The following is a 24,713-nucleotide window of genomic DNA, read 5'->3' on the forward strand; positions in this document are numbered from 1 at the left end:
CAAATGAATCAAGTGTTTGTATGATATCAAGTGTTCCTTAGATGCAGACTATTCAAAAATATAATTCATCAATTGTATGTCTATAAATGGAAAGTGAAGCTGCACAAATGAGATGAAAAATTTACATGCTGAACAAAAATAGACAAAACAATCTCTAGGGCTTCCCTGGTGGTGCAGTGGTTAAGAATCCACTTGCCAATGCAGGGGACACGGATTCGAGTCCTTGTCCTGGAAGATCCCACATGCCACGGAGCAACTAAGCCCGTGCGCCACAACTACTGAGCCTGCGCTCTAGAGCCCGCAAGCCACAACTACTGAGCTCACGTGCCACAACTACTGAGTTCACGTGCCTAGAGCCTGTGCTCCGCAACAGGAGAAACCACCGCAATGAGAAGCCCACGCACCGCAACAAAGAGTAGTCCCCACTCGCCACAACTAGAGAAAGCCTGCGTGCAGCAACGAAGACCCAACACAGCCAAAAATAAAATAAAATAAAACACGAAAAACTCTAGAGTAGAATAATAATAATAAAAAAAACCTCTAATACATTTATCCGTCTCTTTATCGGGTCACTGTGGGCAGAGCCTAATTTCTCTTGCCCCACAGAAAAATTCCTCTTCTGGAAAATGAAATAACGTCTACATATGAAGGTAATTTAAGCTCTATGTCATCTATCTTCTGAGGAATCTAAGGCTATTTTGCAACATAGGGGACAAACACACCAGAAAGCACAATCTATATGGATTACAATTTATTACACAGAACACGCTGAAAATTACAACAAAATTGCTTTGGAGGCAGAATCTATTTTTAATCTCCCTGCAACACCAATCACCTGGTATTTGACAGTTAACTATTGTTTGCCCAGCAATAACCACAAGCATGCTTTTTCTTTTTCTGCTGCAGATTGTCTTGATGGGTCTCCTGGTTAGGCAGAAAATCAAATCTTCCCTCAAAGCCCTCTTTCTGCTTTGCCTCCCGCTTCGACTTTGCACGCAGCCCAGGTACACACACCCTCTGCTGCCTTCCACCCTCCCCTCCCCACTGAAATGAATTAACAGCACATGTTAGAATGCCAGGGTCCCATAAGCCCCTCCTCTTCCTTCCTTTTTTTCTGTGGGTGGGTTAGGAGTCATATTTAGTAGAAAACCATGACAAACCTTTTCTTTAAGAATATTTTTCTTTACACATCTTTATCCTTCTCATTTGTTCTTCGTTCATGTGAAATGTATCCTAATTGATTATGTTTTTGAACTTTATTAATTACATTTTTACTAAAACTAGTACATCAACTGTACAGTAATTTTGTAAATCTTATAAATGTGAATGGTAATGATGAATAAAGGGAGAAAAACAGAAATATGAAAAGAAAACAGAATTAGATGAAAGTTCATGGCTTTCACTTATTTCCTTGGCAATATCATATTCGTCAATATATTCCTTACTAGTCATTGAATTGATTCTGTGTCCTTGAACGGTGCTTGAGTCTGGATTAGAGCAATATCTCCACCAATCTCAGCTGTAATGCGTGATGATCAGTGCTGCACCAGGGGGTGTCTAGGCCTCCCCTGAGTTTGAGGGAAGGCTTTCTGGAGGCAGATCTGCTCTCAAGGTGAATGTAAGCTGTGGAGGTGTCATGTGGAAAAGCATGGGGTACGACTGGATCCCCAAAAGCTGGGAGACACAGGAGATGATGCCAAATCCAGACAGAGACCAGAACCCTGAGAGGCTTCTATCCTGTGTTGACAGATGTCGTCATAAAGGCAGTAGGAAGCCACTAAAGTAATGTAACAAGGGAGACTGATGACACGGCCGAATTTACATTTTAGAAGCATCATTAATCTGGCAGTGGCTGGGAACGGGGACAGAAGGGCAGGTATCTACGTCTTTGTAATGCTTTGGCTTCTCGCAGACTTCCTGAAAGCCCCCAGTTCCAGATGTGTCTCTTTTACTAGACTGTGGACATCTTGAGAGAAGGGAGTGTACCCTTTTCTATGTTCCTCATGTCTGCACATAGATAATGCATAGAAAGAGTGTGGGCAATAAGTATTTACATCGAGAAGGCAGGTTTGGCCGATGCTGCAGTAACCAGATGAGAAGGGGTGGCCCTACCTCGGTTAGGGTGCACCTTCCAGATTTACTCAAGGGCAGCTGTTGAGGAAGAGGCCCGGGTACAGAACACAATTCAGATTCCTTCTGGTAACGGAGAGAGGAACGCAGAGAAGTCAGAATCAGGAAGACAGCCAGCTGCGGGGCGGACCCTGTGCTGAGATGTGTTCAGGACGCAGCCTGAGGGATCCAGGCGCATTCTGAGCTCCAGTTAACAGAACCGAAACTTACCGTCCTCAGGCCAAGGGCCTAAAGACTGGATGAAACTTCCTGATCAAACATATTTCATTTCAATTTATTCCCCCCAAATGGACTCTACACTATCCCTATATGATATGTCTATATGTATAAATATTTTCATCAAATATATGGAACATTCACAGAGGGGTATACAGATGTTCACTTTGACAATTTATTTGGAATCTCTCAAACAGGAAAGAAAAAAAAAAAAAAAACAGAAGAAAAGTGTTTCTAAAATGCAGACCTTGTGCGTTATTTTGTAAGAGCTTAAACCCATCAACCTGGTGGGTTGATTATACAGAGTACTTCTTGTAATCATATCTATGTAAAGTTTAGAATAACCAAACTACATGTGGAAAAAGAGGTACTAACATGTTTCCACACGCTGCTGGATGTGGTGTGCTATTTGTTATTCGTAACATACTAATTTTATTTTGAGAAATTTTACATGCTGTCTGTGTAATAAAGACTGGCAAGAAAATTTGGTTTTTCTCGTATAAATTTCTTGGATCCTTAGGGTTTTGTTTTTGTTTTGTTTATTGTTGTTGTTTTTTTCTGGCAACGTGATAAAATTTAGCCACACTTATAGCTCATATTATCGATTCTCTATAGCAATCAGCTTTTTTCTAGTGATTTCTTTTTAACATATGCACACATCTTTGCCAGCTCAGTGGAGAGTAACAGCTCTAGAGAGAAAAGGAAATGAGTTTACCGGGATAGCTACATCTAAGTCAGTATACCTGTACAACATAATAAGCCATCACTGCTTTATTCTCCTCCAGGTTGTCGGAAAGCTGTTCCACTGACAGAGATTAAGCAGTTTATTAAATAACTGCTAAATTAACACATAAGCTCCTGCACATTTTATTTTTGAGGCAGTGCCAATTCTTCACTTTGACTATTTGATTTCTAAAATTTAATTATGAACTTTATTACTGTGAGTCAATCATTTTACTTTTCCCCCTAAGTATAAGAAGAAATTCCCCAATTCAAAGAAATCTATTTTTCTAGAAACTGACTCACATGTAAAAGGCATCACTTGAAAACTATTATGTTCATTAAATTAGCAACATATAACAAATTACCTTGGGATGCATGGTCTTTCTGTGTCGAATCATCCTGATTTGGTTAAAAAGTGGTTGAGGAGGAGAGTCTGAGTCACTCAAGGTGGATGAGGGCCCCTGTATGCCCAGGGCCTGAGTGGTCTGCAGAGGACGGGTCCCATGTCGGGGGTCCCAGTGGAGCCTAAATTCTGTTTACCCAGTGAACATGGAATAATTTCCTATCTCGGTTACCTGGTGACACCTGCCTGCCAGAAATTTGTTTGTGTTCCAGACCAAGAAGTGTCCCGGGGCAGTGGCCGTCCTGAGGCTGCGCGGTGCGGGGACCAGCTGCCACAAATGCACCCGGGCATTAAGGCCACGATATACGTTGTCTCTTTATAATATCTGGGTCCTGTGCTAGAGCACACGCCACTGGAAGGGGTTTTTCCAAGAAACTTAGAAAAGTCACTGAGACACACAGTATTAGAAAAGTGAGCCCGATTCTTAAACAGAGTAACTACCCAATGACGTGTCTGTGGCTGCTTTCAGGAGAATAATTCCCCAGAGCTGCTCAGGTCAGAAGCTCCGGTGTCATAGGTGTTCCCTCCCCTCTCCAAGCCCTGCTGAGGGCGCCTCGTCTGCATTGTTACTCGGGTCCCTACAGCTCTGCAAGCTCCCAGGTCTCAGCCGCACGCCCAATAACCTCCCCTCCCCCTCCTCCACTCTTCTCCCCTCTGAAGCATCTTTCCCAAGGCGCCAAAGCCATCACAGACGGCATCATGCTTCTGCCATTAGGTCTTGGCAGCTTTGGTGGCCCTCGGCGCTGTGGCGTGTCAGCCCTGGGTTCATCACCCCAGATCTGTGCTCTGCCACCGTGGACCGGGCGCTCTGCCCTCTGACTTGGTGTGGCCTCAGCCATGCGACCTGCTCTGACCAGTGGGAGCCTGTAGATGTCCTAGCAGCAGGGGCACATGAAGAAGGACTGCAGGTAAGGCTTGCTCTGTCCTGCCTGTGTCACCGGCAAGAAAAGGACGAGCCGGGCTGACCTCCTGGGTCCACAGGAATCAGGAGTAAGGGGAGCAGAGCCAGGTGACGAAGCTTGAGGGAACCGCCACGTGAGAAGTAAGTACTCACTGCTCTAAGGCGGGGGGGCTGTCACTGTGTGTCACCCGGCAATGCTGCGGCCGCATCGGCCACCAAGACCAAGGCCCCTGCTATCCGGTGCTGCCTGCTTCATTCTGGACACGGCCCCTCTCCTGGTCCTGCCAGCGCTGTCACCCCGGCTGCTCAGACCCCCCACCCCCCCCACCCCACCCCCCACCCCACCTCCACCCCCACCCCCATCCCCTGCCGGGTCAGCCGACCGTGATTACGGATTCCGAGGAGAAAGGCAGTTTCCTCTGAGTACCGCCCGGGGCTCCTTCCCCTAGTTACACGCTTCCAGGCCACCCCGAGCAACTCCCTTTGCTAAGAACCAGTAAACCTCAGATGACCCCTTTAGCGTCCATCCTCTCCAGCAGGAGCCGTGAGAACAGGGACCTCTATGAAGCAGAGACCCAGGAGGACTGGAGGGAAAGACATGTGTGTTGAGTGCTACTTATGTAGGAAATGCATCAAGAAAATACTCATTTTTATATTCTCAAACTTTCCTTTTGGATTTTTAACAACTACCTTTGATAGGAAAGAGTTGAAATATTATTGAATAATAAACATAATCAAAAATGAAGGTCTAATTCTATTTTTAGAAGTTTAACCCATGGAATTTATTATTATCATTATGTTGTAACTATATAAATGCATTCTAGAAAAAGTCAAATTAAACATATTGTGAACTGTGTGTGTACATGAAGGTCATATGTCCTTGGCAAAAACAGTAGACCAAAGATCCTCAAAATTAGTATCCTTCAACTTATCCAAGACACAGAAAAGACTCTCAAAAATGAGAAGTATGAATATAAGCCATATTAATTTCCTTTCAAATTTTACCTTGAAACACTGTAAAAATTAACGTCCACTTAAAGATGTGAATAGATCATGAAGATTAAGATACTTCATGAATCACAAATGTCAATATGTTAACAATTAATTTGATTCTAAGCACAATTATTTGGGAACAGAAGTCCACTATTTTTTTAGAAAAAAAATCTAGAAAACAAGAGGGGAGTGATTTCAGATAGGGTGACACTGTCTCTCACTGCACAGAATATAAGTTCCTAAAATTCAGGTCACCATGAACATGCATGGGTTTTACAAATTTCCCCCAGATAATGTTTTCAATTTATATTTAATGAAAGTTAGTAATGGGGACAAGAAGAAAACATAAAATCATTATAGTAGCTTTTAACATACAACAGGGATAATTCTTAAAAATGTTACATTTTTACTTCATATTTATTATCTTCATTGATCTTTTAGCCAATCATGATTTCAAAAATATTTTTAATATGCTATGTGTTAATACTAGCTCTTAGATACCCTGAAGCAAAGAAGCCTTTTAAGTATTCTAAACTAGCATTTCTCAAATTCAAGTATTAAAACATTTTTTTAAAAACTATCAGACAATAACAATTTTGGGGAATTGGTAGTTCCAGAGTTTCTACCTGGGAAAGAGGAAAAACGTGAGCGATACTGTCTTTTCCTCTTACCCAGGTTTAAGATCCAAGGTGTAACATTGTAATGGACAGTCACACGGATGTACTGGACCCTGGAAGTGGGCGTCCCCCCTGGGCTGCTGCATGATGAGTGAAGGGGAGGTCCAAAGAGGGAGTCTGATGCCTTCATCCTTGTTTTGATACAGATGAAAACCCCTTCTTTATTTTTTGTTTTTTGAAAATTTCATGGTAAAAAAAAGTTTGAAAGTTATTCTTCTAAATTATTGAGGGGAAACAGAAATGTCCATTACTTCAGTCTTGCCTCTACCCAATCAACGGAGTCTGTACATGTGGGCTAGGGTGATCTTTCCACAGGATAAATCAGAGTTAGGTCCAACAAGCCCTGGACCTTGATCACGTGGCCCAGCCACGGGGAGCTTTCCTCTGGAGCTGTCTCTCTCCATCCCTCCCCTAGTACCTTACCTTTCAGTCATGCCTTCTGTGCACAGTGAGTACTTTCACCCTCAGTCTGTAATCATGTGCTCATTCCATCTTCCCAGCCACCAGAAGCGTTCTCGCAGGCAGGCAGCAGAGTGCAGATGCCAGGGGAGGACAGATGCTCAGAACTAGGGTCTGGGGTTTTCCCAGTTTCTCTCAACCTTGATTAACTGTTTTACAAATTTTGTTTTGTCAAACACACATCTGATCATTTCCTTCCTATGTCTCAAAGGCGTCCAGGGTATTCTTAGGATCAAATCCCAATACCTTAACAGGACTCCTTTCATAATCTGGGTCTCAGTTACTCCCATACTTGATCTCCATCTCTTCTGACCTCAAATTCAACTTCCTTCCTCACTTACAGGTATTTGTCTGGGTAATCTTACCCTTGGTGTCTCATTTTCTGAAAAGCCTGTCCCAAGACTGACAAATATATCCCCCCAAGTCTCTCAATAGAGAGGAAGTATTCAGTAAATATTTATTTACAAATGTTACTGCTGAGGTATCTGTTTACATTGGAAATCTATTAATAGGTATAATTAATTAATGCACATATGCAGGTTTAAAGGAATATAATGTCAGAAAATCAATACTTTTAGTTATGGGAATTATATTTGTACTGCAACACCATACTTTGACACATTAGTGAGAAAAGCTCTGAATGAGTATTTTATTCAAAAGAACATCTTCGTCATAGGACAGGTTTAGGGCAGTCTCACGTGAGGCTCATTAAAAGAGCCACAGGCACCTGAAATTCCATAACTAGAAAAGTATTCTTTGGCTTCACCAAAGGCAAGGCACTGCACGTCAAATCTGACCCATATGTGTGGGACTTAATTTCCCAATGTCGAAATATAAAGAAACATTGGCCACCCTCAGACAATGTGAGCTTTTGGGTGACAATCTCGATTGCAGAGTCATGAAAAATCATAAGATCTCCGAACACCAACCCACGTCCCACTTGGCTGGGCCCAGCTGGGCTGGCCCATTAGACGCCAGTCTTCCCCAGGATCAACACCCTCCCAGGGCATCCTCTGTGCCCTCTGCCCTTCTCACACATTTATATTGCTCTCATTTCATTTGCATTTGATTTTGACAATCCTGTACACGGCTTAACTTCTAGGTAAAGCATAAGTTTCCCAGTAAGGGATTACTCATTACTCCTTAAATAATGAGAAGGAATCTATCAGTTTACTTCTCAGGTCATACTTTGATAAGCAGAAAGTGGGCTGGGTCTAAGGAATTGATGTCCTCATCTGGGGATCTGGGGGGGAAGGGGACGGCAGGAAGGATGCCTTCTTACCAGAGCCCTATGTCAGGAGCTGCAGCAGTGGAAGGAGACTAAGGCTGGGTAGGGGTCATCTGAGCTTTCAGACTTTTTAGACATGACTGGCTGAGAAGTGCCTGTCACCATTCGATGTATATCACTCCCAGAGACACATCCTTTGTGGAAAAGGTGCCCAATCAGACAGTACAGTCAAGGGTTCACAAGGTTACGCTCCCTGGCTTGGGGCCTCCAAACCCTGAAATTCCCCCATCCTATAATTCTAACATATTACCTATACAACTAAAAAAATACATTTCCTCATTTTGATATTGGAGATGCTGACACAGAAAAATAGTAAAGGAACACTTTTAAAAAATTGTTTTGAGAGAAGAAAATTTCCCTTCATTATGAGGCCATACTTTTAGTAAAAGAGAATATATACATATATAATATATAGACATATATGTATATATAGTACATGTATATATACACTTTTTATAGTTACAATGTTTTCTGGCAACACATTTGTTTTATTAAAATTCAATCTCTTGTTTTTCTATAAACATATTAAGGCATAATTTACCTCCTATTAATAGAGACGAGGACCTTAAATCCAACCCCTGAAAACCAGTCAGAGTGCTGACAGGAGGTGCAAGCGACCCCGTCGTCCTTGATTAGGACCCAGCCCACGCATCCTCGCGCTGACCACGCACAGTACCTTGGTCGCAGCGTCAAAGCAGATGAAGCCCGTGCTGAAGTCGATCGTGAGCCCCATCAGGTGGCTTTCCAGCACACACGCGTATGTCTTGCACTGGGCAGAACAGAAAACTGTTACTTTCATGGGACTGACCCAATGTCAGGGTTAATAGTCCACACATATCAGACTGTGTCACAACCCCTGTGATAAGTTCCTTATACAACAGCTAACTTTATTTCAGCAATAACTGTATAAGGAACCTGATGTTGTCAACATCCTAGTGTCAACAAAACACAGGCTGAGTGGTTGTTGACCTGCCCGGGGGATGCAGGGCTGAGTTTCCAATCCTGCCCTGGTGACCTTGTCTTTACCTTGTGTCACACTGATGCCCTTCCCTATCTTGGCAATAAAACTGTATACACATTTTTAGGTGTAGGCAAGATTATGTTAAGTTGTCATATTCTGTAGCTAAATATCACTGCATTTTTATTAAGCTAAAAGTGAATTATTAAAGATTAAGGTATTACTTAAATTCTTGGCATATCAATTTCATTGATATTATTAAAAAGAGAGCTCTCAGGCACACAAACAGATTTAATAATCAGAGCAAGAAATACAAGAAACGTCTTAACCTTAAGAGTCTCTATACGTTTATCAGTGTGGTACAAGTTATGTCCTAAAGACATTTACCCTTCCTAGTATTTGTGTAAGCCTATTGATTCTTCCAAATCAATAATTAATGATTGTTCACACTGAGATCAGATTAAATTACAATTTTACTTATATAAATAGTTTGGGAAAACTAGTAAAATATAGATGCTGAAATACAAGAATAACAGATGAGAAATACACACTTGGGGCTTATATGAAACAATGCATTTTTATGTCCATAGGCCAGTTTTATTTGCATTTAATTGCAAACTGGAGTGGGATATTCAAATCAAGAAAAACACCTTTGTTTTAAAGACTTTTTTGATGTGGACCATTTTTAAAGTCTTTATTGAATTTGTTACAATATTGCTTCTGTTTTATGTTCTGGTTTTTTGGCTGAGAGGCATGTGGGATCTTAGCTCCCCAACCAGAGATCGAACCCACACCCCCTGCATTGGACGGTGAAGTCTTAACCACTGGACCGCCAGGGAAGTCCCAAGAAAAACATTTGTAATTCACAAAGGGGAGAGAGAGGGAGGGAGAGGGAGAAAGAGAGAAACCTATCTCAAGCAAATGTTCGATACCAATCCTTAAGTCATATTTGTGTTTATAATACTGTGTATAAAAGTACACTAAGTGAATCTCATTCTGACTAACGATGGCTAAATGCATCACGTTGCCTCCACCAAAAAGCTATATTCATGTGTTTAAGCCCAATTTGCATTGGAAAGTTATAACCAGGCCGGATTATTCATTTGGAGTTTAGTTTTTCAAAAAAGCAGATTAGAAAGCAAATTTAATGGGCCTTGTAAGTTTATTTGTGGGTGCAATTTTATTTAATACATGAACACCTTACCTTCCATGCTTGTACCCACCTATTACCACTTTATTAAAACTACTATCAACTTAAGGAATATCCAAGGCCATCTCATTTTCTCCAATTTAGACATAATTGCTTGCTATTTTCAAGTAACATTATTTAAAAAATATATGTCAGGTGGAAACACCTTCAGTATGGAACATTAAAATTTATCTCATTAAGAACAGAATTATGAATTAAATTACATTGCTTCAATAATCATTAAATCGAAACAGGTACGATATAACTTGAGACCCACTGAAGTTTTATTCTATGATTTATAGTCTTAATAAACATATGTAATGAGTATATTTGTATGTTTTAACATTGAAATGTTTGATTTATTGTTTAATTTCTATGTTTATTTTATAATAAAATTGAACTATAGCTAGAAAAAAGCAAAAAAATTATCCTTTTTAGGGAATTTCAAGCTAGAAACACTTTGAAAGATTTTTGCACAATTATTATATATTATATATAATTATTATATATTATTTTGCACAATTTTATATATTATTACACAATATTTGAAGATACATCACACATAAAATGATTTTTTACATGCCCTTTTGGATGACAGCTAAATGTCTATAGCTGGATAAAGCACAATGAAAGAGTCTGAAATAATAACATTAAAAGAAATAAATTTTTGAATGGGATACACTTCTTCACAGAAAGTCTTATTTTAAAAGGGTTGTATTAATTCATATTGAATTAGTGTAAAAAACAATTATATGTCCCTTACTAGTATTATTCACTTACTCTGGGAAAATTGTTCAGAAATTGGACAAATAAAGGTACTAAAAATACAGTAAATTAATTAGGCTTAACTCTGGTACTTTGAATACTAGGCGAATGTGAGATGTAATTCATGCAAATTTTCATATTTCTGTTTCAATGTTCATTACATTTTCTACTGTCACCCTGGGAAGTATGGCTAGATTTTAAGGTGTTAATTGAAATGACAATGTAGGATGTTTAGAAATACCTGCTTTCAGTGAATTGTCCTTTAAATAAATATATATTTATATCAATATTAAGTACATTAGAGATCAGAAAATATTTAAATAGATAAAGGAATAGATTAGAAGCTAGAAAATGTTACAGTGCAGTCCTGTTAATGAAAACTAATTTCAAAATAAAAATAGATTAATTTATTAATTTTTATCGTATTAGTCAGTTTATTAATTTCCTACTTTTATGCCTGTTTCACAATAGGAATATGTCCTCTCTTTATTTCTTTACCAACTTTAGTAGAAGTGGAAATATTAAGAACATAGAAGTAAACCACAAACTTCTTCATGTAAATATATTCACATCTTTGAATTTTGAAAGTAACAGAACCACAGTGTTCAGTCATTGATTACTGATTTCTGGTAAACAAGGGGAAATTATAAAATCTATAAAACAACCAAAAGCTAAAAAGACATTAAATATTTTTCTTTTCACTTACCATATGCATCTTAAATTTGTATTGTGAATACGTAAGGTGCTAGTACAAAGAAATGCATTGCTCAGGACATCAGTTTAGAGAATGTGAGGTCCAGATTTTAAAAAAATAGTAAAATACAGTGAAACAACATAATTTTATCTCTATCTCACTTCTAAACATCAGGAGACTTAAAATGAAATTTTAAATTGAAACCAGCAGGTAGAAATCACCATGTATTTGTTTCCAAGTGAAGTGTGATATTCTAGGGAAATGATAATTAGGAAAACCCAAAACTATCAAAATAAATAACAAAAACGTCAACTCCTGTACAACTTTATACAATGCTTTAAAATGGTCTTAAGTGTTGATACTTGGAATAAAATAATATTTAAGGTATTTTTCATCTTTCTACTTTGATATTAAAATATCTATTTACTGAATTGAGGTTCTATACAGCTAAATTATTGAAACAACATTTCTCAGTTACTTTAACATTTTTAGGTAATGCAGATCAGCAGAATATGAGAAAATGTCAATTAAGCAATGAAAAAAGTGAAAATAAGTCTTCTCCTGTTCCCTTCCCCTGATTGTTATGTCATACTGGTGTGACCTGATGGGTTGAATATAGAAATCTGTAGTCAGAAGAAAGAAATTAACACATGTCACATATCAGTTCAACATAATTGAACAACTATGCACCCAAGTCCCCTGTTACAGGCAAGAATCCCAGGATAATAATGCTGTTCTGTCATCATCATACATTTGTTTTCAAAACCGTGTCTGTGTGTCTATTTAGGTCCTGGCTCTATGACTCAAGTGCATCACAACTGCTCAGTTTTGCCCTTGGTCTCTGTTAAGGGTCAGTTAGGGGTCAGCTGCAGAGCCTGTTCCCGTCCACGGTCCTGTGAATTGTATAGGCTACAGGTTTATGACATTTGGTCTAGATATAACTTCACAGTTAAGAGAGAAAGTTTAACAAACATCTGCCGATTACTCATGATGTACAAGATGCACTATACTTCAGTCGGCAGAGGAATAAAATAATCCCTGGAAACCCACAACTCAGCGTGGGGTTGACAAGCGCTCATCACTCCAGCGCAAGCAGAGCTCGGGGAGACCTAAGGAAACGGATGGAAGAGACTGTGCTCGGCGGGGGCGAGCTTGAACAGGATTCATGTGGAAGGGGCAGTGGCGGCAAAGGGCAGGGCTGACCGGGGATTAGCAGAATTGTCCTGGATGATGTGACCTCTGAAAAAAGCTTCAAATTCCCTGTGTTGTTTTGAAGAGAAGGCTTTCTAGCAAGAAAGAGCCTTGTGAGTGAATGAAGTCATTCAGGCTGGCAATTAGGTGGCTGTGACTGGAGACCAGGAAATGGCTTTGTAAACGATTAATTAAAATAAGAGCATTTTCTACTTTAGATTTAAGGTAGAGCAGATTCTAATTAAAGTTAGAAATATGTTTTTGATGAGTGGTAGGAAATAGCCTAGAAAGATCAAATTGTAGAAAAATTAAAATGTTTTTCAGAGCCGTGTTGCACTTTATTTAATAACAATGGCTAATTATTGCAGAAGGTCAGGACTCACAGAACTGCATCTTTATGCTCCTTTGAATTTATATTAGAATTCTAAGGGAGTGGTCATGCATCTTTGGGGGTCACAGGTCCTAAAACTCCACCGACTCTCACCTGTATCCGTTCCACTTCCAGAAAGGTTGCTGTTTGGAAGGCTCTTTCCCACTGGGCGAGGTCAGAGTCTAACTCCACGGAGAAGTAGAGGTCCTCCCCAGACTCGGACTGCACGGTGAAGCAGTGTTTCCGCCGGTCCAGCAGGTCGCTGTCCTGGTGAAAATCTGGAGTTACACAGGCTGGCACACACCAGTTCTACTCTGACAGGGCCACACCTGGATCAGTGCTGACCAGTGGGTGGTGGGGGTGCTGCGGTGACAAACATCACACTCTATGACAGCACTAATTCTCCATTCAAATGGTCACAGCAGACAATTTCCAGGCCTCAAAGTCTATAATGGAAACACTTCTTCTCTGAATTGACACTGAGGCATGTCCATAAAACAGAAATTAGGATTTCTGGCTTCAACTCTTACTAGCAAGGTAACTACCAAAGCATTGAATGCTTGAGATTCAATTCCTTACTGTACAGATGGATAACACACAATTTCTCTTTTCCCTTACAGAGCTGTGAAGATGATGAAATTAAGCAATACTTATTAATGTATTTGCAAATTTAAAGAGCTTTATAAGCATGGTATCTTATACTGAGTTGATTTCTATAACCCTTAAACTATCATGGGAATATTCTTCTACATGAGATATGAAAAAACTGTGTCCAACATGTTTCAGAAATTTTATTGCTTTTTAAAAAATACACATTTACCTTACTTATGTAACTGTATTTCATTAAGTCAAAAAGACTCTGACATGGCAATTTCTTGGTCTTACTAGAAGTTTTCAACTAATGTGTTCATGCATCTGTATGTGTAGCAACTTCAGAGATGTTAAAAGGTAAAAAGAATGCAGCTAGGAATTGAGGAAAAATTGTAAAAGAGAAAGTTGGGGAAATGACTCAGAATACTATAAACCTGATTCCATACATCAAAGAATGAAAAGGATATTTATGTCTTATTCAGCCAATATGACCAATGTGGAAAAATAGCTTGCATTTTAAATTATATTAACTCAATAATTACATAACTTTGACTTTTTTGTGCTATGTAGAAATACATCAAAAGTAGGTGAAGGTAATATACATGAATGTTAGTATTTCCATTTTTATAGCTATGGCAGCATACCAAGATATTAAAATTACTTTTCTAGTAAAATGTCACTGAATACCTGCCAGAGTAATTATTTTCAAAATCATCTGGCCTTTAAATTGTTACTCATATATTCACAGATAAGTCTCATGATCTGAAAAGTAAAAATTTCAACTTCTGAAAAAAGTAACTGAAATAAATATTTACAACTATTATTTTTAAATTAATTTAAAAGAAAACTCAAGGCATTTCAGATATTAAAAAATCAATTACAATCAATCCAAGTGAACTCTCTGTATAATGTAAGTCAATTCATTTTGGAGGATTTTAGTTGCCTCATCTGGGAAAAGAAGGAATAAAACTTTAAATTTGCTCCTTTTCCCTGGGAAACTGGAATCCCTGATATAAATGGACATAATGGCAAATTTCAGAGAAAACATAAAGCATATTCCTCAGATACAGTCTCTAAATTAATCTTTACAATAATCCATGAAAATAGTCTGTAATCTTCCTTTCCCTGAAGAGGGAAATAGGTCTTGGATGTGTTGGTCCCCATTTTAGAAGCTGCTTGCCCTAGGGATTCAGATCAGATCATTTGGGAGTCACTCAGCCCAAGTTCAGATGTCAGTTTTGCCTCTTATTTCTGCCTCTCCTAGAATCAGTGCAGGTATTTCTTAAAAGAGGATGATATACCTGCCTGAAGTTCTTGTAAAGATGAAATTAGTTGATATATTTATATATTGCTTAGAAAAGTGACATGTATATTAAGTGCTCCATTAATCACTAATATCACACAGTATCATTATTAATCACAATATCACCATCACTAATATTGACTATTACTAAAAAACTGGATTGGATCAGACTCCAGATCCAAATTACGTTCCAGTACACACACACACACACACACACACACACACACACAGAAACACACACAAACCTGTGATACCACTTATGGTGGAATGCAGCCTGTAGTAGGAGAGTCGGGAAAGCTCCTTTTCTAATAAAATTAACTAACAGTATCCACATTGAAAAAGAAACATGCTTGTCTGAATGTTTATTATGCAGGCAAGTTTGACTCTTCCGCCCTTCTTTAGGCATTGTGTGTGTGTGTGTGTGTGCATGTGTGTGTGCCCAGACGGGTGTGTGAATCCTGTCCCAGCACATCACATATACTACAAAATGCTCTTACAGACATTAGCCATTATGAATTCTATTTTTGAGAAAATTAAGGCTTACAAAAATCAAGGGACTTAAACAAAAACATATTCTAAAAATTCAGAGATCCTAGATTAAAGGTAAAATGTGTTTTAAAAAATATACCTAAGGGAAAAGTAACAAATAACATACAAGGGAATCCACATAAGGTTAACAGCTGATCTTTCAGCAGAAACTCTGCAAGCCAGGAGAGTGGCAGGGCATATTTAAAGTGATGAAAGGGAAAAACCTACAACCAAGATTACTCTACCCAGCAAGGATCTCATTCAGATTCGACAGAGAAATTAAAACCTTTACAGACAAGCAAAAGCTAAGAGAATCAGCACCACCAAACCAGCTTTACAACAAATGCTAAAGGAACTTCACTAGGCAGGAAACACATGAGAAGAAAAAGATCTACAATAACAAACCCAAAACAATTAAGAAAATGGTAATAGGAACATACATATCGATAATTACCTTAAATGTAAATTGATTAAATGCTCCAACCAAAAGACATAGACTGGCTGAATGGATACAAAAGCAAGACCTGTATATATGCTGTCTACAAGAGACCACTTCAGACCTAGGGACACGTACAGACTGAAAGTGAGGGTGGAAAAAGATATTCCATGCAAATGGAAATCAAAAGAAAGCTGGAGTAGCAATTCTCTTAACAGACAAAATTGACTTTAAAATAAAGACTATTAAAAGAGATGAAGAAGAACTCTACATAATGATCAAGGGATCAATCCAAGAAGAAGATATAAAAATTATAAATATTTATGCACCCAACATAGGAGCACCTCAATACCTAAGGCAAATGTTAACAGCCATAAAAGGGAAAATCAACAGTAACACAATAATTGTAGGGGACGTTAACATCACACTTTCACCAATGGACAGATCATCCAAAATGAAAATTAATAAGGAAACACGAGCTTTAAATGACACATTAAACAAGATGGATTTAATGGATATTTATAAGACATTCCATCCAAAAACAACAGAATACACTTTCTTCTCAAGTGCTCATGGAACATTTTCCAGGATAGATCATATCGTGGGTCACAAATCAAGCCTTGGTAAATTTATGAAACTTGAAATCATATCAAGTATCTTTTCCAACCCCACCGCTATGAGACTAGATATCAATTACAGGAAAATATCTGTAAAAAATACAAACACATGGAGGCTAAACAATACCCTACTAAATAACCAAGAGATCACTGAAGAAATCAAAGAGGAAACAAAAAAATACCTAGAGACAAATGACAATGAAAACACGAAGACCCAAAACCTACGGGATACGGCAAAAGCAGTTCTAAGAGGGAAATTGATAGCAATACAATCCTACCGCAAGAAACAAGAAACATCTCAAATAAACAACCTAACCTTACACCTAAAGCAATTAGAGAAAGAAGAACAAAAAACCCCAAAGTTAGCAGAAGGAAAGAAATCATAAAGATCACATCAGAAACAAATGAAAAAGAAATGAAGGAAACAATAGGAAAGATCAATAAAACTAAAAGCTGGTTCTTTGAGAAGATAAACAAAATTGATAAACCATTAGCCAGACTCATCAAGAAAAAAAGGGAGAAGACTCAAATCAATAGAATTAGAAATGAAAAAGGAGATGTAACAACTGACACTGCAGAAATACAAAGGATCATAAGAGATTACTACAAGCCACTATATGCCAATAAAATGGACAACCTGGAAGAAATGGACAAATTCTTAGAAAAGCACAACCTTCTGAGACTGAACCAGGAAGAAAGAGAAAAAATACACAGAACAATCACAAGCACTGAAATTGAAACTGTGATTAAAAATCTTCCAACAAACAAAAGCCCAGGACCAGATGGCTTCATAGGCAAATTCTATCAAACATTTAGCGAAGAGCTAACACCCACCCTTCTCAAACTCTTCCGAAGTATAGCAGAGGGAGGAACACTCCCAAACTCATTCTACGAGGCCACCATCACCCTGATACTAAAACCAGACAAAGATGTCACAAAAAAAAGAAAACTACAGGCCAATATCACTGATGAACATAGACGCAAAAATCCTCAACAAAATACTAGCAAACAGAATCCAACAGCACATTAAAAGGATCATATATCATGATCAAGTGGGGTTTATCCCAGGAATGCAAGGATTCTTCAATATAGGCAAATCAATCAATGTGATACACCATATTAACAAATTGAAGAATAAAAAACATATGATCATCTCAACAGATGCAGAAAAAGCTTTTGACAAAATTCAACACCCATTTATGATAAAAACCCTCCAGAAGGTAGGCATAGAGGGAAGTTACCTCAACATAATAAAGGCCGTGTATGACAAACCCACAGCCAACATCGTCCTCAATGGTGAAAAACTGAAAGCATTTCCACTAAGATCAGGAACAAGACAAGGTTGTCCATTCTCACCACATGGCCTGGTTGTCTTTACTGAAACTCTTCTTTTTTTTAAGTAGGGTTTTCCTTTCTGTTTCCTGTCGAAAGGTAAATCTAACACATATTAAGCTAGTGAAGGAGCGTAAGCCAGGCTGCGTGGATAGACTGAAACACGGGGATCCTTATCAAGGCTGTGACAGAGGGCGGGTTAGAGGACAGGGCCTCAGCTGGGTCAGTACATCCCCCAGCTCCCGCCTAGAGCCCTGGACAAACAGCCTCGGCTTTGCTCAGAGATTAATGTAGTTGCATCTGAATCAGGTAAATTCCATGCCAGATGGGACACTGCTTGGGAGAAAGTTATTCTCTTAAACTACCACTCTCCTAGGGTTCTGGTCTGGCGGAATGTATCCCAAACTCACTTTTCTAAGCCACTCCCCCCATAGATTTCTGAACCTAAGAATTCTAATCTTAGAACATGTGTTCTAATGCCAACAGTCAGAAAAAAATTGTGAATGGCAGGTATATATTTTTTAACATCTTTATTGGATTATATTGCTTTATAATGGTGTGTTAGTTTCTCCTTTATAACAAAGTGAATCAGCTATACGTATACATATATCCCCATATCCCCTCCTTCTTGCTTCTCCCTCCCGCCCTCCCTATCCCACCCCTCTAGGTGGTCACAAAGCACCGAGCTGATCTCCCTGTGCTATGCGGCTGCTTCCCACTAGCTATCGATTTTACATTTGGTAGTGTATATATGTCCATGCCACTCTCTCACTTCGTCCCAGCTTACCCTTCACCCTCCCTGTGTCCTCAAGTCCATTCTCTACATCTGCGTATTTATTCCTGTCCTGCCCCTAGGTTCATCAGAACCTTTTTTTTTTTTTAGATTCCATATATATGTGTTAGCATACTGTATTTGTTTTTCTCTTTCTGACTTACTTCACTCTGTATGACAGACTCTAGGTCCATCCACCTCACTACAAATAACTCAGTTTCATTTCTTTTTATGGCTGAGTAATATTCCATTGTATATATGTGCCACATCTTCTTTATCCATTCATCTGTCGATGGACACTTAGGTTGTTTCCATGTCCTGGCTTTTGTAAACAGAGCTGCAGTGAACATTGTGGTACATGTCTCTTTTTGAATTATGGTTTTCTCAGGGTATATGCCCAGTAGTGGGATTGCTGTAGTTCTATTTTTAGTTTTTTAAGGCACCTCCATACTGTTCTCCATAGTGGCTGTATCAATTTACATTCCCACCAACAGTGCAAGAGGGTTCCCTTTTCTCCACACCCTCTCCAGCATTTATTGTTTGTAGATTTTTTGATGATGGCCATTCTGACTGGTGTGAGATGATATCTCATTGTAGTTTTGATTTGCATTTCTCTAATGATTAGTGATGTTGAGCATTCTTTCATGTGTTTGTTGGCAATCTGTATATCTTCTTTGGAGAAATGTCTATTTAGGTCTTCTGCCCATTTTTGGATTGGGTTGTTTGTTTTTTTGATATTGAGCTGAATGAGCTGCTTGTAAAATTTGGAGATTAATCCTTTGTCAGTTGCTTCATTTGCAAATATTTTCTCCCATTCTGAGGGTTGTCTTTTCATCTTGTTTATGGTTTCCTTTGCTGTGCAAAAGTTTTTAAGTTTCATTAGGTCCCATTTGTTTATTTTTGATTTCTTATTTAATACACTTGAATCAGTTTTCATTATTGATTGACATCAGCATTTTCCCAAAGACATTATTATTGAAACAAATAGAAGCTTCACTATGATAAATTAGCATAACTAGCACCAGAAAAGCAAACAAACAAGAGACACATAAAACAATAACATTAATTTCTTATAATATTATTCAGGGTTGACTTTCAATATTGCCTATTGAGATTAATGGTTTTAGTTAATAGTTATAAGATTCATCTTTCAGATTTCAATCCTAATATTCTAGTTCTGAGGATAATTACATCATACTAAAAAAAAATCTTCAAATCCATGCTTTGAAATCCAAAGAGTATATATGGTTTTTAGAACAGGCCGTCCAGTGTGGGGGGTCGGAGAAATGTACTAGTTGTTTCCACAGATGTGGACATTGGAGGGTCAGTAGGAATTGTGGCTGGTCATTTGGTCCTGCCTTTAAGAAATAATCCAAACAGTCCCACCTGTAAGTATTTCCAAAGAATGAAACTCTAATTCTCAGCCTTTAATACTTGGTATGTTAAGACTGTTCTTCAATCTCCTAACACTCCTTTTCTGAAAACTGGATCCCTCACACTGCAGTGTACACTAATTTATTCTTAATCTTTCTTCAGAGGCGATTGAAAACAGGTGGTCACCACTTTTTAAAAAGTAACATTTTATATCCTTGAGGACAATTATCAAGCCACCTTTCGGCTTTCTCTTTATGAAACCAAGTGAAGCAAATTATTTTACCTTTCCTCTGGGGTACCGTGCCTTAGCTATTTAATGATCTTAGTATCTCTCCACTGAAATCTATCAACTTTTTCCTAATCGTTGGAGTAGTAAATGATACCAGCTAGCCAGGATGGACTCGTCCAGATCTGACTAGAATGAGACATAAAGGGGGTTCCTTGTGTCACCTAAAATCACACCTCTGTTTATGTACCCCAGGATCCTGTTTGAGAGCCGTGTCTGTGGAGATTTAAAAAGTGAGAAGTGGTATCTGGCTAGCAAGCCTCTCATAAAATGTGTTCAATTAATCCTGCACAGTTTGTCAGATGAAGGGGAGGTCTGGGGGCCAAACTGCCCAATTAGTACTCATGATATAGATGATATCACCTCCGGCCTGGCTCCTGGGTCATTTTCTAAAGAACACCTCAGGATAAAACTGAACGCTGTTTACATCCAGGACCATTAGATGCTGTCTTTTTCTCTCTCTCTCTCTTTTTTCTAGTGATACTTCTTTTTAAACCAGTAATAATAACTTTCAACTGTGGAAACATTTTCGGGCGGCGTTCAAGCTTGCACGTACCCCCTGCAACCTCAGAAAGTATTTTATCTTGGCCCAGTCCGGTGCCCACGGTGGGTGCTCAGCTGATGGTCACCCAGGAAAGTTCTGCACGCCTGCTGTGTGCCAAGCACTGCTGTGGTGTGACGCCCAAGCACTGAGCATCTCTGTCTCACCGAGACTTGCTTTGAGCGGGGATGAGACAAATCAGAGCGCAAACAAGGAAATGCTTATTCCTAACAAGTCAGATGTCGGGAAAGCCTGTTAGCGCTTTGGGGGGCGCCAGCCCCAGGGGCCGTGCCATTTATACAGGATGATAAGAAAGGGCTCTTCAAGGAGGTGACAGTGGAGGGCAGGCATGAAGGGAGAGAGTAAACTGGGATTTGGGATGTCTGGGAGCGCTGCCGTGAGCCAGCGCGGGGCGGAGGCCGTGGGGCGGGCGGCGGGTGGCAGAGCAGAGGGTGGGGGGCCCGGCGGGTGAGGTGGTCCAGGCCACGGCCCCCTGCAGGCGCCTGAAAACTTCGGATCTTGCTTCGCTTCGAACTGAACGCTAACGGGGGCAGGTTTTAAGGCAGGAAGATGGGTGAGAAACGGCAAGACTCAGGCGGGGAGGCGTGAGGGTGATGGCGTCGTGGAGACGGGTGGGACGCGTCTGCTGAGGTGCCAGGTGCGAGAGACAGACTGGAGGTCGGCGCCTGAGTTCTTGGACGTGAATGGCAGGTGGGTCAGGCCGCCAGCGAGGCGCTGTCTGGAGCGGGGGCACGTTCCCTGGGAGGTGTGGGTCAGACGTCCACATGGAGCGTCCAGCTGGCAATAAAGACATCAGGTGCGATGCAGGGGAGAGCTCTGAATAGGTTCATAATTATTGGTGTATAAATGGCATCGAAAGCAATGCGATTGGAGATTGATTGGGAAGAAAGTGAGGTTCCAGGAAGGACCTTCTGAGTCACTTCGGATCCTCGCCCCTTTTTCTACCTAGTAGTACAACCATCAAAACATATTTCAAGAGTAAATTTCCTTTCATGCATACAAAAATAAGAGTATTGTTATTTTTATACATTTCTGTTGAATAGAAAATAGGTTATGTGGTATACATAAGTATATATAACAATGAATAATTTAAAACTATATAAAATGCTGCATATACACACATATATACACTAATGAAATACGCTTTAATATACATAACTTTGTTGGAAAATAGACATTATAAAAATAATTGAGCACGGTACAACTCAGAGCCATCACTTATAGCTGGAACGAAAATACCACTCTCTCCTTTTGTATGTAATTCTTTTCCATTACTGACTTCAAAAAACCTATATGCTTTACAATGTTCATTGACTCACTTTACGTTTCAACACAAATAAAATACAATCACAGGACGTTTCTAACTCTGATTTTACATAAATACAAGGCATACAGGTACTCTTCTGTCCCAAATAAGTTTAATTTCTGCAATCTAATTTGATGAAATCTTAGTTTACGCGTTACAAGTGATCTATTATGCAGCATATATTGTATTAGCTCCCAAATTATCAGATCAATTAATAAATACATTCTGTGTCAATTTATCTTTTGTTTAGATGGCTAGCTATGACTTCTGTGTATTTGAAAGCACTTCCCCAGAAAAACAGCAGTATAGGGGAGAAGATAAACCAAACAGAATGAAGTTTAAATATGTGTTGAATTTTATCATATTGTGTGTGCATGTCCTGACCTTAGGGTCCTTCGGACGGAAACCCAGTGCAGATGGGAGGTCTCTCCACTGCGGGGCACCCGCTGTCAGGGGGCCCGAGCCGCGCGGAGCTGTGAGCACGCGCCTTCAGTCTCCCTGCTGTGTTGCAGCCTTTGCTTCCGTGTGACCAGGGCCCCGGGGTGCTGCCCGCGAGGACCAGAGGTCAAACGGGAGGCTGGTGAACAAAGGGAGACAAGCCTGAGCGGGGGGCTGGGGGGCGTGGGCGGAAGTGGTGGACAGAGCGACTGCCGTCCTCTGCCCGCGTCCCCCTCTGCCTGCTCTCCCTCACCTTCCAGGGCGCGTGGGCCTCGAGCCTCGCCCAGCAGAGAGAGGGGCTGGAGCTGGAGCTTCGTGAGGACAACACCTCACAGTCCGGTGAGAAAACTGAGTCTCTTTGCAGTGCTTGGAACACAATCCCGTAATTTTACACTGTGTGTTCACCAGCCTTCGTTCACCAGCCTTTTGTCCCCAAGTCAAGAAGCCCAAGCCCATTAAGAGCTGGTTATACCAGGACCCCTGACATGATGTGCAAATTCTATGTGAGCACATCAGGAGAAGACTGTTGGGTTCATAGTGCTTGAGTCGGTAGATTAAGTCTTTTTTTTTTTTAATTTATTTTATTTATTTATGGCTGCGTTGGGTCTTCGTTGCTGCGCGCGGGCTTCCTCTAGTTGCGGCGAGCGGGAGCTACTCTTTGTTGTGGTGCGTGGGCTTCTCATTGCGGTGGCTTCTCTTGTTGCGGAGCACGGGCTCCAGATGTGCGGGCTTCAGTAGTTGTGGCACGCAGGCTCAGTAGTTGTGGCGCACGGGCTTAGTTGCTCCGCGGCATGTGGGATCTTCCCAGACCAGGGCTCGAACCCGTGTCCCCTGCCTTGGCAGGCGGATTCTTAACCACTGCGCCACCAGGAAAGCCCCAGATTAAGCAAGTCTTTAAGATGAAATTGCCTGTTACACAAGCACCTCTTCTGCAGAAGCGGCGTGTACGCCTGCCCCCTCCTCCCTCTGGCGCACAGCTAAGCGGGTGGATGGGTGAGTTGTAGGAATTTCAATGATGGAGTCGGTTATGTGCTCAAAGAAAGTCCCCTAATGGAGGACAGTGGAGAAAGAGCAGCAGCAGGGGGTCAACCAGCCAGGCTTGCGTTCCCACCTCTGCTGCTGGCTGTGCAACAGGAGGTCCTGGGAATGACTCCACAGAGGCTCCCACCGCCGGGACGGAGACGTCCGTGCGCGGCTTCCACTTGGGACGTGGTACCAGAAAGATCTGCCATTGAATGATAGCCTTGTCTCTGGTCTCTGGGGCCTGAGTTCTCTTTCTGTGATGTGTGTGGTTGTCACAGAGCTGATACCACACCAGGGAAAGGTGACCTTGAAGAGTCACAGTGATCTCACCCCAGAGACGTGAGTCCAGTCACTTCATTTCCAGCGCTTGCTCAAAAGACTGTCCTCTGATTCCAGGGACGGAAGGGACACATCATTCAATACTTATTTGGACTAAGGTAAAACACATCTAGCCCTTTACATTTGCCGGAAGGTCATATCATTCAGGAAATGGGATAAAAGTAGAGGAACCGTCTTGGAGGACACGACCGATGCCACTTTAGGGTGACACACATTTCAAGAGCAATTCAGAGACAGAAATCCCTAACATTTACCCAGTGCTTATGAAGTACCCTTTCTTAGCTTACTTCTTCAAACCAACAACCCAGAAGGGAGCTATAATTATAATTCCTGACATAATGGTGAGAATTCTGAAATAAAGATAGCTAAGTAATTTATCAGTGATTTATTGCTGGGAATTACTGGGACCAGAAGTCAAGCCCAGGCAACCTGCTGCCGATAAATACTGTACACACGCGCGTGCTCTTTGTCTCAACCCACTAACCTGGCAATCACGTTAGTACGGTTAGTACAGAAACATGCAGTGCGTGACGGATGGCTGAAGTGCAAACACACTGTAGGGAAACAAAGAAGAACGTAGTAAAATTATCTAATGTGATAAGAGTAACCATAAATCTATTGCTAAGAATTGTCTTCGTTCCTATTAACTACATTTGCTCTTCCGAACGAACAATGATACAGGAAGAGAATGACCACAGTAACTCCAAAGCAAAACTGAACTTTATTCCGTGTTTTGATAAAACAAAAATATATCAAAAGGCTATTACTTCCGAAACATCATAACCAATATTTCCAAATCACAAAACCACACACACACACACACACACACACACACACACACCTGTAACT

At 40.3% G+C, this 24,713-nt stretch overlaps 1 protein-coding gene across 1 annotated transcript in view; it reads right to left on the bottom strand.

The window, feature by feature from the left end:
• Window positions 1-24,713, bottom strand: part of SNTG1 (syntrophin gamma 1) — a 472,569-nt gene that overhangs the window by 23,503 nt on the left and 424,353 nt on the right. The window contains exons 16-17 of the mRNA XM_059901577.1: window positions 13,072-13,224; window positions 8,467-8,559 (exon numbers count right to left, since the gene is read on the bottom strand). Of these exons, the coding sequence (XP_059757560.1) occupies window positions 8,467-8,559; window positions 13,072-13,224 (246 nt within the window). The remainder of the gene's footprint in view (window positions 1-8,466; window positions 8,560-13,071; window positions 13,225-24,713) is intronic.

Source organism: Balaenoptera ricei, chromosome 17, assembly GCF_028023285.1.
Source record: "Balaenoptera ricei isolate mBalRic1 chromosome 17, mBalRic1.hap2, whole genome shotgun sequence".
NCBI classification, from domain to species: domain Eukaryota; kingdom Metazoa; phylum Chordata; class Mammalia; order Artiodactyla; family Balaenopteridae; genus Balaenoptera; species Balaenoptera ricei.